The sequence below is a fragment of the Dipodomys merriami genome, unplaced genomic scaffold (genome assembly GCF_024711535.1).
Source record: "Dipodomys merriami isolate MVZ:Mamm:240054 unplaced genomic scaffold, mDipMer1.0.p SCAF_12, whole genome shotgun sequence".
NCBI lineage: Eukaryota > Metazoa > Chordata > Mammalia > Rodentia > Heteromyidae > Dipodomys > Dipodomys merriami.
The window spans coordinates 1,802,523-1,818,775 of record NW_027202493.1 but is presented as its reverse complement, the minus strand read 5'-3'; the positions used below and the strand labels follow the sequence as shown (position 1 = coordinate 1,818,775).

Sequence of the window (16,253 nt, the reverse complement as noted above, 5' to 3'; positions counted from 1 at the left end):
CAAAGCAAACCAGCATAACTCTACTGAATTAAACCTTTTATTAGTTTAAACTCATAGTGCTATGCAATGCCTCAGCAAAGGTCCTTGACTCAGCTGTAAAATAAAGATTGTTAAATGGTCTTCACCAGGTCTCTTCTAAAAAAATAAAAGCTTAGGGGGGCTGGGAAGGTGGCTCAGTGGTGAAGTGTTTGCCTTACATGCATGAGGCCCTGGGTTCGATTCCTCAGCACCACTTACGCAAAAAGAAAAAAGCCAGAAGTGGCGCTGTGGCTCAAGTGGTAGAGTGCTAGCCTTGAGCTGAAGAGCTGAGGGACAGTGCCCAGGCCCAGAGTTCAGGCCCCATGACTGGACCCCAAAAATAAAATAAAATAACATAAAAGCTTAGGGTGTTAGAACTTGGGAGTTACCCTGTATTGCACTAAGTTGACTTTTTCAAATACATACAACTGACATTTTCTGTATAGCTTGAAGTTGGATCCCTACCACTTGAGCCAAACCTCCACTTATGACTTTTTGCTGCTTAACTGGAGATAAGCATCTCACAGATTTTTCTTCCCTCGCTGACTTAGAAGTTCCATCTCAAATCTCAGCCACCAAAGTAGTTAGGATTACACGACACCTAATTTTTTTAATTAAAATATCTAGGGCTAGGCAACAGTTTCTAGAGCTATAAACAGTACAGATTCCACTCAATGGATGAATGGATCAAGAACATGTGGTACACACGTACACGTACACACACACACACACACACACACACACACACACACACACACAGAAGTTTATTCATCCATTAGGAAGAATATTACATCATTTGCAAAGTGGATGGAACATTGTTATGTTTTCTCATATATGTGGAAGCTGGAACTAATTTATAAATGTACAAGTAAACACATACAGGGTTTTATGCAAGTGTATATAGATGTGTGGTATTGGAAGGAGAATTCAAATGATTTAATTTCTTAGAAAAACTCTCAGTTCAACAAAATCAATACCAAGAAAATGGAACTTGAAAAGTGTGAGGTTGGGATAGACTAAAGGGGGGTGGAGGGGTGTGGGGGGGTGGAGAATGTAGTCAATTCTCAATGCAGATCTATGAAATTTAATAAAACTGAGGGGAGGGACTGTATTGAGAAGGATAGAGGAAAATTATGAAAATGGTGACAATGATCAAAATGCACTGTACTTACAAACTGATTTGTTGAACAGTAATTCCTCTTTGCACCTACATAAAGATAATAAAAATACAAGTACTGGATGGCAGTGGGTCACATCTGTATGCCAAGCTACTCAGGAGGCTGAGATCTGAGGATCACATCAAAGCCAGTCAGGGCAGGAAAGTCTTGAAATTCTTATCTCCAATTAACCACAAAAAGCCGGAAGTGGTGCTGCGGATCAAGTGGTAGTGTATCAGCCTTGAGCACAAAAGCTCAGGGACAGCATTTAGGCCCAGAGTTCAAGCCACAAGACCAGCAAAAAAAGAAAAATTAAGATAATAAAAATACCACTTAAAAAAACAGACAGGTGCTCACACCTGTCTATGGCTCACACCTTAATCCCAGCTACTCAAAGAAACAGATCTGGAACAAGGTTCAATGTAATCCCTGAAAAGAAGTCCAGTAGACTCTTATATCCAATTATCCACCAAAAAGTCTAAAGCACAAAAGCTCAGGGACAGTACCCACGCCTTGAGTCTTGGTACCTGTACCAAAAAAAGGAGTGTGTGTGTGTGTGTGTGTGTGTGTGTGTGTTTGTGTATGTACATAATATATATACACATAATATGCTAGAGATATAGCTCAGTGATATGCTTAGTGTATTATGAAACCACATGTTTAATTCCTAGAACCAAAAATAATCATTATCATCATCATAATCATTACCTAATTCAAACTAGGGAAATTACCATAAATGCAAACAGGCAAATGTTCTAGTAAGAACTTATATACTCAACTAACAGGTATACCACTGAATTTCACTATATTTCTTATATTCCTATATTTAACTGTATTTCCTGTTTCCATGAAGTTAACCAATCATTGAATAGCAGTTGTAAGAAACCAAGTATATTTTAGTTGTAAAATTCCAAGTATATTTTGTTTAACTTTAGCCGTGATCAAACAAAATGTTTTTTGTCAGTTGTAGGGCTTAAACTCTGGGCCTGGGCACTGCTCTTCAGCTCAAGGCTAGCACTCTACCACTTGAGCCACAATGCCATTTGCAGTTTCCTGGTGGTTTATTAGAGATAAGAGTCTCATGGACTTTACTGCCCAGGCTGGCTTTGAACTGTGATCCTCAGGTCTCAGCCCCCTGAGTAGCTAGGATTACAGGCATGAGCCACTGGCGCCCAGCTAAACAAGTTATTGTTTAATACACTCTTTGAAAATGTCTAATAATATGGAGCCATTTTATGAATGGGATTCTCTATCAATTTGTGAATCCATGAGAAATCAGTTTAAAGATAACATAGGTTGAGTACTCCTTATCCAAAATGGTTGAGATCAAGAAGTACTTCAGATTTCAGAGTTAAAAAAAAACTCTGTATAGATTTTAGAAATTTAATATTCCTAGTTCAAAAAATTCTTCAAAATCCAAAACTACAGAAGATTCTAAAATATTCACGTAAGCCAGGTACTGATGGCTCATGCCTGTATTCCTAGCTACTCAAGGGTCTGAGATCTGAGGATTACAGTTCAAAGCCAGCCCAAGCAGAAAAGTATCTGAGATTCGTATCTCCAATTAACCACCAGAAAACCCCAAGTGGAGCTAGGGCTTAAAGAGGTAGAATGCTAGCCTTGAGCAAAAAGGGTTAGGGGCAGCTCCCAGGCCCTAAGTTCAAGCCCCACAACTGACCAAAAAATATATATATATAATATATATGTATTATATGTATTATATGTATTATATATATATATATATATAATTTAAGCTTCAGAGAATTAATCTGGGGCTCAAAAAGAGCCCAAGTTTGAAGCATTTCAGATTTTTCAGATGGATACAGCCTATAATAGTATCCTTCTATTTCAAAGTTGACAGGGAAAATTGAAAACCAAAAGACCTCTAAAAATTTCACCAAAGAAAAGGTGTGCAACAATTTAAAGATCTAACTTAAAGCATTGCTACTGTCATTTGGGCTGGAGCTGGGCCTGGAGCTTGAACTCAGGCTTCCCTGAGCTTGAACTCAGAGATATTCTGCTCAAGGCTAGTACTCTACTACTTAGACCACAGCTCCACTCCCAGCTTTTGTGATTATTTGGAGATAAGAATCTTAAGGGACAAAATTTACTGTTAAGACTTCACAAGAAAGAAAACATAACACAACATAACAAAGTATGTACAATATGTACATCAAAACTCCCAACTTTCTAAAACTTTTATTATTAAGTAGTTATACAAGGAGGTTAAAATTCCCTAGGTCAGGTTATAAGTACATCTTGATCAATGTCACCCCTTAAATAGTTCTCTCTTTTTTTCCCCCTCTCATCTTTATGTAAAAGTTGAACTTGAGGGTAATGTATATTGAATATAAATGGCTGCATTTGCTCACTCTCTCTCTGCTCATGTGCCCTTTCCTTTGGTTCCCTCTCCCATGCCAACATGTTACTCCTTCCTGGTATTCATTTTGTTAAATAGTTTGTTAATTGTTCAGGAGTTACATTACTGGACTCATCTCCTAAGTGTACCATCATTTAGTCAGTTTATTTCTGGGTATGTGCATAAAACCCTGTATATTTTGTTATGGATGTTTGTATTTTTTATCTAGTTTCCACATATGAGATAAAAATGCTCTGTTTTGTCTGAGCCTGACTTACTTCACTTAATGTTTTCTAAGTCCATCCACTTCCCTGAAAATGACATAACATTAATCTTTCTGATAAATTCCATTGCATATATGTGCCACACTTTCTTGATCCACTCATTCACTGTAGGGAATCTGTGCTGATTCCATAACTTAGCTACAATGAATAGTGCAACAATGATCATGGGTATGCAAATGTCTTGCTATATCCTAACTTGTCATATTTTGAGTTAGATGCCCAAAAGTGGTATTAGCTGGATCACGGGGTAATTCTACTTTTAGTTGTTTGAAGAAATCCTGACCCACTTAACTATTGGTATCACGAATAAATGTTTATACCAGATGCTGGTCGCTAATGCTTGTAATCCTACCTACTTAGGAGGTTGAGATATGATGATCAAGATTCAAAGCTAGCTGAGGCAAAAAAAAAAAAAAAGTCATGAGACTTTTTATATCTAATTAATTAGCAAAAAAAGCCAAGAGTAGAGGTGTGACTCAAGTGATAGAATGCCAGCCTTGAGTAGTAAAACCTAAGGGACAACACCCAGGCCCTAGTTCAACCCCCAGTACTGGCAGAAAAAAATTCATTCATTCATTAAGTTTAGGGTTTCATCATATACAAAGTAATACATGATAGAAAGCTATAAAACAAACAGCTAGAAATAAAAATTGCTAAATTTGCTTAGTATCCTGTTATAGGTCATAAGAATTGTCTAATTTCTGTCTAATGATAACATAAAAAACATGGAAAAAAAAGAAAATTCTTAAGTTATCTACTTCTTTCAAATTCAAATTCCTCCCATTTGAAAGCTCATCAACTTCTAGTAATTAGGGACCCTAAGAATATTAAATCAATTTTGTTAATTTGCGCTAGAGCTGCGCCTGGAGCTTGATTGAACTCGGGGCTTCCCAAAGATTTTTTTGCTCAAGACTAGGACTCTATTACTTAAACCATAGCTCCACTTCCAACTTTTGAGATTAATTGAAGAATCTCACAGACTTTCCTGCTGTGGCTGGCTCCAAAGCATGATCCTCAGATCTCAGCCTCCTGAGTAGCTAGAATTACGAACGTGAGCCACCAGCACACGGAACAATTTTTACTTCTAAGCCAAACATGGTCTTGAGGCTATATCAACATTATATATCTTAAAGCTTATATACCAAATATTTTATACCAAATATTTTAAAGTACCAGACTAACATCTATTAAGTTCTCATAGGTAGAACGCATCAATAAAAAATCAGAAGGAAGCACTTCACAAAAGTTCCTGAACACATACTTGAACACAACTTCTACATAATTTCCAGAAATGTAAATTTGCAGTATGTTATTCTCATCAGCTCTGTGAACACTGAAGAATACACATTTCTTACCTTATCCTTTTCATGTGGAAGCAGTGACACTGGAGGTAAACAGGAAAGAGACTCACAACTCTCTTTCCCATCAGCATTGGTTGCTTTAGTGTTGAGCCTATAAAGAGGTCCATCTTTAAGGAGTCTGCCGTGGCCAACGGCACGTTTGATAGCCAATCGTAACTGCTGGTGAAAGCCAGAGGTAGAACTGCCTCCAAATAATGCAGACACATCTTTCTGACCTTTCAAAAAGCGTTCAATGCTTTTTAAAGTTGAGCCACTGGACTCTGCCAAGCCATCAAATGCCCGTTTGATCAATTTACTCCAATCTACATTTTGTTTATTATCCAATTTTCCATGGTTTCGAGGTTTAGGAAGTGCTATTCGCCCAGGATTATCAGGATCTTTATAGGAATTGAGTCCTTTGTTTGAGACTTTTAAAATTGTTCCATCTTTAACACTCAATTCTAACTGTTCTAGAACAGTTTTTCGATCTAAGCCATGGGATGAGGACACTGCATTGCATATCCTTTCTTCTGAAGGACGCTGTTTCTGCTTCTTCACTTTTTTGATGGCCTCCAAAATCCACTCGGTATACAGCGGGTTAGCGAGTTTTACCATGGTGAAGGATTCTGTATATCCATAGAGTCGTTATCCCTTATCTTGATGCTGAGTAAGTTTCACACCATGGAAAACAAGATCCTCGGAGGCTAGTAACCAGTTAACCATAGCATACAAGTTTTCTGGCCTCAGTCCTCCTTTCACAAAATAGAATGCCTTCCCACTTCTACGTTAGAAACCAAACCAACTGATTATTTGAAATGTCTTCAAACTTCTCGATAGCACTACACATGAGTCTCTTCATAGAAAAGTTGTAAGAATTCCATTCATCTCATTCCCTGCTTCAGAGCAGAAATTGTACATCTTATGCCTGTAAAACAATTAGAACAATGTCAAATTTCTATCAAGACTTCTACAAATAAGCTGTAAGTTGAAACATCCTTTTAAAAGCAATTAAATAGCAAAGTGCTTGTTGAGCAGTCCTCTTAAAGAATTTTAACACATTTCTATTAACATTCCAAAGTAACCAATGTATTAAATCATTAGGGCAAAACAGAAAAGGGGAAGAGGGATACAATGAGAAAACAAAATGAGATGGTCTATAAATGACCTTAAGCTACAACTAACCAGAGGGGTGCTGGCTATTCTGTCCTCTGCAATCTCTGCTCATCAGTCTATGAATTTCAACTCTTCCTCCACATCTTTCCCCAAAAAACTATTCAGCACTTCAACAAGTATGTGGATTAGTAGAAAGAATCCTGCAATGAAAGTAACAGTGAATACTTCATCTTTCAAAACTCCAGATACAGTGGATAAAAATAGTAAGAAAAATACTGAGATTATAACTACTTCATAAATTAAAAGAACAGGAAATACAAGAATCACCGACAAGAATTCCTAACAGAAGTACAAAATTATTGCTTTCATTGAAATAAAAACATTAAAAATAGCCCAGTGCAAAAGTGCTTTTTAAAATAATCCAATTTCATTTAAATTTTAACTATTATCTACATATATACTGAAGAGAGAAACAACTAGCAAATTTCTAGAATCATTGGAATTAAATATACATACCGTGTATCAAATGTACAGAGCAGAAAAAATGTATAGGCTATTTGTGAGCCTAGAGAAAAATGAATTTGGTAAAAGAATTCAAGCTGGCAGTCTCAAAGTGAACACTAATAATAAAACAAAGGCATACAAATATATTGCCTCTCTAGTTTAACTAAAATTTTCTCATAGAAAAAAAAACCCAGACATGCATTTTTAATCACTGAAATGGATTGTGAACCCAAATTATTCCTTTGCCTCCAAAACAAAGTTTATTTTTTAAAAAACTTCTATTATTCTGTGGAGCATCTACACTAATTATAATATGAACAATGCTAGAAAAAAATGTCCCCTACCAACTATTCTTCGACACAATTTAAGCAAGAGAAAAATCTAGTAGGTATTAGGAAGGAGATAATACTAATAACTCTGATAAGAAAGACTGAAGCAAAACACTCAAAGCAGAGCCAAGACTTACTCTAAAATTAGCCGAGTAAAAAGAAGCCCCCTGAGAAAACTTTGCTTCATGCTGGTGAGGGTCTCAAGAGGATAGAAATCAGAGTATTATAGGCATTACATAATGAGAAGCTATATGAGAAGCTACATCCTGGGTTAAGATGCTGGGCACAACCTAATCGATTAAGCTCGCGGGTACAGGATGAATGACAGCCACTCATTGTTTCGCTGGCTGGGACTCTCATCAGTTTCCAGGTCTGTGGAAGGAAACATGCCCAGGACTTGAACCTTAACTCTCAGAAAGTACACCGGCAGCCAGAAAGAAAGCCCAACTGGCTCCCCTGACAGTCCTTCCCGAGCGTCCTTATTTCCCACCTCCAAGCATATCTTCGCGCTCTCTTTTTAAAGAGCGAGAAAACTTTAAAAACTTGAAACGCCACAAGCCTGCAGCTTGCCAATGGGCTGCTCCGCTGTTTCCATTTGGAAACAGAACCCGAAGAGTAAGTTAACAATGAAATCACGTGGAGTTCAGAGCACCGTCTCCCCGATCTCCAGCTCCTCCAAAACCTAAGCTCCAAGGGACCGGCTCGCAGGAGGCGTGCAGGGCACACAGGTTGCTGGGGCGCTTGACAGGTTGGGCAACTACGGTCCAACGCGACTGAGGTTGACAGGCAGCCCGCCACCTCCCAACCCGGCGCCGGGGCTGACAGCCCGACAGACACAACACCACACGTGCTGCCTCCTCCGCACCACAACACCCACCAGCCTGTCACCCACTTGCCGTTCAGCCCCGCTCGGGTCTCCGCGCCCTAACCAGGCGCGGAAGGTGCGCGCCGGGAGCGCGGAGAGCCAGGCCGGGCGACCGGCGCAGGTGGGGCTGACGGTGGGCGCGCCCCCGAGGGAGAGCGGGCTCGCCGCTCAGCCAGCCCGAGGCTCCGAGGCCTGGCTGCTTGCCGCCCGCCACCGCGAGCTTCCAGAGCCCGGCTGGCCGGCGGGGGCGGGGTAGGAGGCGGGGGCGGCGGGCCGCGAGCGCGGGGCGGGGGGCGGCGCGGGCCCGAGGCGGGGGAGCCGGGCGCCGGCCGGGCGCGAGGGGGCGGCCGCGGAGCCCAAGCCCGAGGCCTGGCGCAGAGCAGCGGGAGGCGGCGCAGGCCGCGGCGGGGCCTGCAGCCGCCTGCCGACCCTGCGGGACGGCGGAGCGAGCCCCAGAGCGGCTCGACCTCGGGCTCGACGGCCGGGGACAGCCAGGGGTGTTTCCTCGACTACTTACCGGGGAAGAAGAGAGCCGGGGTCCCGGGGCCCCGGGCTGGACCGCGGAGATGCCCCAAACTGACACGGCCGCCATCTTGGAGACAGTGAGCTCCAGCCGGGGGGAGGGGAGGCGAGGCGGCGGAACAGCCGCGGGGGGAGGGGAGCGTCGCGAGGGAACGGCTGCCTGAGGGAGGGAGCGGGAACAGCCAGGGCGGGAGGCGACGGGAGGAGGAGGGGGAGCTCGGGAGGAGGGCAGCCGAGAGCGGGAAGAGAGGGGCCGAACGCCGGGAAAGGCCGGAGGGCGGGGCGGAACAGGAGGGAAGAGCGGGCCCGGAGGGTCACGTGGGGCCGGTACAAAAGGCCAAAGCCAAAGTGGGAGGAGGACTTGCTGGGGCCGGAGGCCAGCGACTGGGGGCTGCCGCTCGCCTTTCTCACGCGCTGAGGTCAGGCCGACGCCGGGCGTGGGGCCGAGAGGGCGCCCCCGCCCCCCCCAGTCACACAGCTCGGGGGGGGGACCGAGGGCCTGCGCCTGGGTGGGGTGACTCGGGGCGGCCCTGAAATCCGGTAGCTAGACGGCTGGGAACTCGCGGCGGCGTCTGTGTTTACAGTTCGCGGAGCCTCCCCACCCCGTCACTCGCCGCACCCTCGGCGAGCCCGGAGCCGGGGCGGCGTGGAAGCTGCCTCGCTCCTCCTCGCGCGGCCCGGGTGCGGGCAGCGAGAAGCGGGAGAGAGAGCGAGCAGGAACTTGGAGCTCCTCCCCGGCAGCCGCGAGAGCTGCCACGGTCCGGCGCGGCCGAGCTTGACGGGCAGTCTCTCGAGCCTGCGTTCCGGGAAAGCGCACCGACTGGGACAAGGTCACACAGCCGGTGCGCGCGTGGAGCCTCCGCGGGTCTCGGGCCATCCACGCTGCGGCGCTGCCAGTCCCGGGTCATGGCTGAACCCCCAAGTGGCCCTTTTCCACGGCCCGCCTGGGCTCCTCCAGCTGCGCGTGTCTTTGTCTTGTCTCTCATCTAGAAACTCAGAGGTTGAGTCAACTTTCTTCTTTTCTCCTTTCTTCGTAATTTCCTCCTCCTTCGCCCAGTAGATGCTAAATACTGTACTTGGAAGCGCCCGTCTGCTGCTTGCCACCGGACCTTTATCTGTTTTGTCCCCCCCCCCCTCGCCTGGACCACTCCCCAGCACCACCTTATTTTGTCGCATTTTTTGTCTTTTGAAAAGGACCTCCCACTTTCGCGGCCTTAAACTTGATACTTTTATTTTCTGAGCTTCTGCAGGATTGAGCTTTCCCTCCATTAACAGGGAATTTACTGTGCAGTTCTTATCTATATTTTTATAACTTTATTCCCAGATAAAGGTGTTCATGGTGGTTTTTGCCTCTCTGATGTCTGGCAAAATACTATACCCTTTGCTTCTAAGGAAAGAACACTCTGTAAGCCACTTAGAAAGTTGCTGCCCTCAGGGCTGGGAAGGTGGCTCTGTGGCAGAATACTTACCTTGCATGCTAGAGGCCCTGGGTTGGATTCCTCAGCACCACCTAAACAGAAAAAGCCAGAAGTGATGCTGTGGTTCTAATGGTAGAGCACTTGACTTGGGACAGTGCCCAGGCCCAGAGTTCAGGCCCCATGACCAACAACAACAACAAAAAGTTTGCCACCTCACTTTACCTCCTCAATGCAAAGTTTTCCTATCTTTGTAGCCCGTCACTGTTCTAGTCCTTAGATGAAATGTTCTGCATGGTATGGTAGGTGGCCTGTGTCATCCAATAAAAGGAACGTTAAAAAAAAAAATTTAGACAGGTACTGGTGGCCTACACGTGTAATCTTGAATACTTTGGGGGTGGAGATTACATGGATTTCCATTCCTGGTCAGCTTTGGCAAAGTTTATGAAAATCTCACCTGAACAGAAAAAAAAAAGGTGGTATGTATTTATCATCCCAGCTACAAAAGGAAAGCAAATGGTTGGATCATAGTCCGTGTCCACTTGAACAAAACGTGAGAGGATAAAAATAAGCAAAAGGAGCTGGAGGCTTGGCCCAAGTAGGTAGCAAGTGTGAAGCACTTGAGTTCAAAGCCCAATGTTGCCAAAAAAAAAACCAGAAAGGGGGTCAGGGAAGCCTTTATTTTAGGAAGAGGGATCAGTCAACTAAATATTCTGATACTGATGATATGTTGTGATGAGAGATACTAAATCATCCTCTGGTAGATATAAGCTATTCTTGTGAATGTAAGGTATACTATCAAAAAGGGCACCTTTCCTAGATGAATCAGACATAGTCTCAAGTAAAATGGGGCCTATTTATAATTAAAAGAGTTTGGTGGGGAAGAGGGAGACAAAATTCTCAAAAGCATAAGGCAAATTTCTTATTTCCAAAGAGGATAGGTAAAACATTAATAGAATGAAATACTATGACATTAGAGGCTGTAATGTTCAAAAGAAAAATGATACAGAAGCAAATTGTGTTTGCTTTGGGGATAATTTGGATGGAAACTAGCCATGGGGATCCCTGAGGAAAGACCAAACAGGACCTTAAACACACAATACTAAAAATTTAAAACAATTTGCAACAACAAAGCACACTAGAACTTTCCAACAGCTTCTGCAAAGAGTATTTGCTTTTTATCTTCAAAACCAAATGACACATTCCAGAGCTCTTCCTAAATTCTACAGCAGAGATAAAAATCCCCATCTTTTTGCAAATTAAAAGATAATCTTCCCAGGCTCATAGTTCAAGCCCCATGACCAACAAGGAAAAATAAAAATAAAAAAGACAATCTAAACTCCAAAGGCACTATTTTTCTTAACACTTTTCTTAGGTTTTGTTTTGTTTTTTGTTTATTTTTTTTTTTTTGGTAGAGATTCAGCCCTAACGTGAGCCACTAAAGATTACTTCCTCTTCCATATTTTACTCTAAGAACCAGCTTTTCAACTTTCCTTCATAACTGTGTTTTTTTTTGTTTTTTTTTTTTATTTTAAAGTATTGATTTATTTTTTTTAATTGTATTTTATTTTATTTGAGAACATACTGTACAGAGGGGCTACAATTACATGGGCAGGATAATGCATACATTTCTTACCAAGCATTGCAGCCTCCTCCTTTGTTTACCCTTCACTTCCCTTCCCCGCCTCCCCCCTCCCCCCACCCAATTATACCCCCCTCCCCCCCCACACCGACATTGTAAAGCTGGTTTTGACATGACATTTTGTACTTCTCATTGTTGCAACAGGTCCACCTGAATCCTTAAACGACTTGTTTGTCCCCATCTCCTCCACATGTTATACCATAACTGTGTTTTAAGCAGTGTTTAGGTCAACCTAAAATACTAACTGCTTTGGCCTGGTTTCAATGGAAAAGTTTTTACTCCATTTACACTTAATAAAATTATTGGCAAATTTAAATTTATGCCTGATATATTTTGGCTCATCTATTTTATAATATATATATGTTCTTTCTTGTTGTCTTTTGAATTAGTTATTTTGATTATACCACTAATCCTCTCTACTACCTGATATATTCTTTTACCAGTTTTGAAGATTACAACATTTTTTGGGCTTCTTCCACTCAAAGGCAATTTTATCATTTTTCTCAGGATTTCTAAGACTTTAGAAGTCATATGAAATGACTCTGAACTAAAAATTCTTGAAGTACATCTATATTAAACATCCTGCATACTGCATAACTTTGGCTGACTAGACCATTATAATTACAGAGTTGGAATGTTGTAGGTCTTAGAGGAAAATTTATCATGGGCTACATAGACCCTTTAATAGTCAATTATCTTAAATCTTATAGTTGACAATGTTCTAATAAACTTCTTAGAATGTGTCACTAAGCTTAATAGACCTCTAGCCTCTACTGACCCAAAAGCTAAGAGACTTTTCTGCCCTAGCTGGCTTTAAACCATGACCCTCAGATCTCAGCCTCCTGAGTTAGCGAGGATTAGAGGTATATCTTTCTTAGGACATTTTTTAATCATTATCTCTCTTCATCTCTCTTTTCCTTTCAGGATTTTTTTGGGGGGGAAGGGGAGTGGTGAGTTTCCTGGGGTTTGAACTTGGCCTGGGCTCTGGTCCTGAACTTTTTCCCCAAGGTTCTACCACTTGAGCCACAGATCCAATTCCAGCTTTAGTGTGTGTGGTTAATTGGAGATGAGTCTCACCAATTGTCTCATGGGCAGTTTCTGCCTGGGCTGGTCTCAGATCTTAGCCTCTTGCTTAGATAGGATTACAGATGTGAGCCACCAGGGCCAGGAAAAATTTAATTTTTATGTAGTTTATTACAAACCCGTTACATTTCCTGTTATCATTATCTCCTTTGTTCTCTTTGAACACAAGTGTTATTTTTCTACATTTTTCAGCTCTTGAGTTATTAATTTTGATCATATTTCTAAGTTGTAGAATTTTCAGATTTTTTAAAAATTTCAGTTTATTTGGTGAAAATGCTAAATGTTTATGTATTTACCTTTACCTTAAATTTCCTGAACATATAAATCCTAGTGATTTTAAAGCTTTTGCTGATCACTACAAGAACTGGTTTTCTGAGGGTCTGCTTCTGTTGTATATTCTTTGCACTGATCTTTTGGTTTTTTTTAACCCTTCTTCCACAGCCCTTGTCTTCCGGCTTACCTGTTAGTTACTAATGCAAATCCACACATTGAGTATGAAAGTTGTAGAGGTCCTGGATAATATTAAGTTCATCCAGAAAAAAGGCTCAACTTTGTCATCTACAAAGTAGTTAATAGGGAAGACCAATCACCCAACTCAATTAGAGGTTATATAGCCTAAGGTTGAATTTTGGCAAGGTTTAACTCACTCCTTTTTGCTGCTGTTTTGATGAACATCATCCTCCAGAGGCTCCAAATGAGAATTTCATTTATTCCCTAGGACCCATGCATCCCAATAGATACCACATTTTAATCTTGTTTCCTTAGAACTACAAGATTGTCAAAACACTACCCCGCTTTTCTCTTTTTTCCTCAGCTTCTTAGCCTTCTCTCTGTGCATCTTCAGAATTGGGCAAATGAGCTGCAAACTAGTAGCTCACACCTGTAGTCCTTGCTACTCAGAAGGCTTTGATCTGAGGATCCCAATACGAAACCAGGCCAAGGAGACAAATCCAAGAGACTCTTATTTTCAATTAGTGGGAATTAGAGGAGTGGCTCAAATGACAGGATGCCAGGATTGATTAAGTTAAGGGAGAGCTTAAGGTTCTAGCCCCAGTATGGGTGTACACATGTTGCATATTGTGTTTGCATATACATATACACACACAAGAATTTGGCAGATGACTTTAGGGAAAATAGCAAAGTATTGCCTTTTTCTCCAGGAATCTGGCCCTTCATGTCTCTTAAATTTTGTCTCATCCAACTCTGCCAAACTGACAAAATTCCCACTGGTGTCTTTGCCTTCTGGAGCCTCTTTCTGTTACTCTGACCCAAAATCTAGATACTGGACAAATGCCCAGAATTTCCTGGAGGGACAAAGTTACTGCTAAATGCCATCTTACCCCTGCATATAGTTTCTCCTCTAGATAGTGTCTTTGCAAGCTCTGGTTGCCTCAATAGCTCACTGGTGCCTTCCGATGCCTGTTTAATATACTAGCAGGCTGTCCTAATTGTTTTCAGCTGAATCCCTAGTTGACTTAAACACTCTTAACACACATCTTTCTCAGAAACAGAAAACGTTTCTTTTAAATGAAAAGGTCCGACTTGCTTTGAAATAAAAGAATGTCTGAACAAGGCTTACCTCAGGTATCCAGATGTAGTTTCTAACAGCACCTGTGTCTCAGCAGACCAGACCTACTCCAACTGAATTTCTGAGAGTGAGATGAATTTGGCTCTATATTCACACACACACACACACACACACACACACACACACACAGAAAAACTGGCACAGTAGATGATACAATGATTCTTAGACATCAAATAATAAATAGATGTTAGCCAGTGGCCACTAAAAGAAGAAAAGCAAATAAAATAATGGAGCCATGTTTGGTTAATCTCCTGCCTTAAGATGATTTGTAGGCCTTTGACCTGGGAGCAAGGGAGCCCAAAGCTCAGCAATACTTTTGACTTTAGGAGGCAATACCAACATTCAGGGAGGGTAAAGGTAGCTAAGGGCAAACTAGAAAAGGGGAAGCTACATGTGTGTTGAACACCAGATATATACAGAGGATCTTCTTTATTCTTTGAATGTGTATTGATTTGCACATATTTGAGAGGAAAAAAATGGAAACTAACTGCTGCAAAGAAACAGCAAAAAGAGATAGGCAAAACAATTCCCAAAGCTCCTACCTGCCTGGAAAGAGAGCTTGTTTCCACCAGCCACAATAAAAAGACCTTTTAATACTTTTGGTCTTAGTCCTCAGGAGAGTTTAATCTTAGTACTGAAAAAGAATCTCCCTACAGCATCTTTACAATAAAAAAAAACTTAAAAGAATCTCCCTATATTACAGGTAGTGAGAGATTTGAAGAAATAATGACTGAAATGGAATCAAATGCAATAAAAATATAAGCACACAAATTCAAGTTTGGTGAACACAAAGCAAAAGGAAAAATTGTAATCACATCAGGCTCTCTGGTTCATGCATCTTCAGAATTTGGAAAATGAAGCCAGGCATGGTGATTTATACCTGTAATCCACTCAGCAGGATTAAAAATCTGGACCAGCCTGGAGTATAAAGCAAGACACTGCCTCAAATAAAAAAGAGCTTGACAAATGACCTAAACAGTACAGTAAAAATCACTGAAAATCAATAGAAAAAATAAAACCATCAGGCAGAGAAAAAAGACATTATACATAAAGAAATGAAGACCAATTACGTTAGGCTTCTTACTAGAATCTATGCAACCAAGAGAAAAAAATAGCTTAAGATTATTGAATTTTTAAAAAAATTTATCTAGAACTATTTCTCAGCAAAAAAAAAATTCCAGAAATGAACTAAGAACCAGTGGCTGCTGTCTAGCTATTCAGGAGGCTGATTTCTGGGGATGGCAATTCCAAGCCATCCCCAGCAGGAAGGTCCATGAGACTTAATTTCCAATTAACCATCAAAAAGCCAGAAGTAAAGCTGTGCCTCAAGCAGTAGAGCACCATCCTTGAGTGAAAAAGCTAAGGGAAAGTGCCCAGGTCCTAAGTTCAAACACCAGTACAAGGCACACAAAAAACTCAGAAGTGGAAGTAAAATAAGTTAGTCAAAAACTAAGTTTATCAGTAGTAGACCTGATCTAGCAGATGTATTGAGTAATATTTCTTGACAAAGAAGGGCATAAGATATTTGGTTGAAATGTGAATCTATAAACAGATACTAAGAGCAAGAGAAGCTGAGCGCCAGTGGCTCACGCCTGTAATCCTAGCTACTCAGGAGGCTGAGATCTGAGGATCACGACTCAAAGCCAACCATGGCAGGAAAGTCTGTGAGATGCTTATTTCCAATTAACCATCAGAAAACTGGAAGTGGCACTGTGGCTCAAGTGGTAAAGATCTCACCTTGAGCTGAAGAACTCAGGGACAGTAGTCCAGGCCCAAAGTTCAAGCCCCACAACAGGGGGTGGGGGGAGAACAAGTGAATAGCATGATTTTTAATCTATAAAATGATTTTTGTTTGTGTGCTGTGCTGGGGCTTGAACTTAGAGCCTGGGCACTGTCCCTGAACTCTTTTGCTCAAGGCTAGCCTCTACCACTTTAGTTATAACTCCACTTCCAGCATTTTGCGGTTAATTGAAGATGAGAGTCTCACAGACTTATCCTGCCTGGTTGGCTTTGAACTGTGATCCTCAGATGTCA

General features: G+C 41.8%; 1 protein-coding gene across 4 annotated transcripts in view; it reads right to left on the bottom strand.

The window, feature by feature from the left end:
* The window catches only part of Kat6a (lysine acetyltransferase 6A), a 118,940-nt gene extending 110,374 nt beyond the window's left edge, over positions 1–8,566 (bottom strand). For 3 of the 4 annotated variants that reach the window (XM_070016085.1, XM_070016089.1, XM_070016087.1), the window contains exons 1-2: positions 8,487–8,566; positions 5,174–6,083 (exon numbers count right to left, since the gene is read on the bottom strand). In XM_070016085.1, the coding sequence (XP_069872186.1) occupies positions 5,174–5,773 (600 nt within the window). In that variant the 5' untranslated portion in view covers positions 5,774–6,083; positions 8,487–8,566. Of the gene's footprint in view, positions 1–5,173; positions 6,084–6,340; positions 6,472–8,486 lie in introns of all 4 variants that reach the window. The other variant, XM_070016086.1, reaches the window with a different exon arrangement.
* Between the last annotated feature and the right edge of the window lie 7,687 nt (positions 8,567–16,253).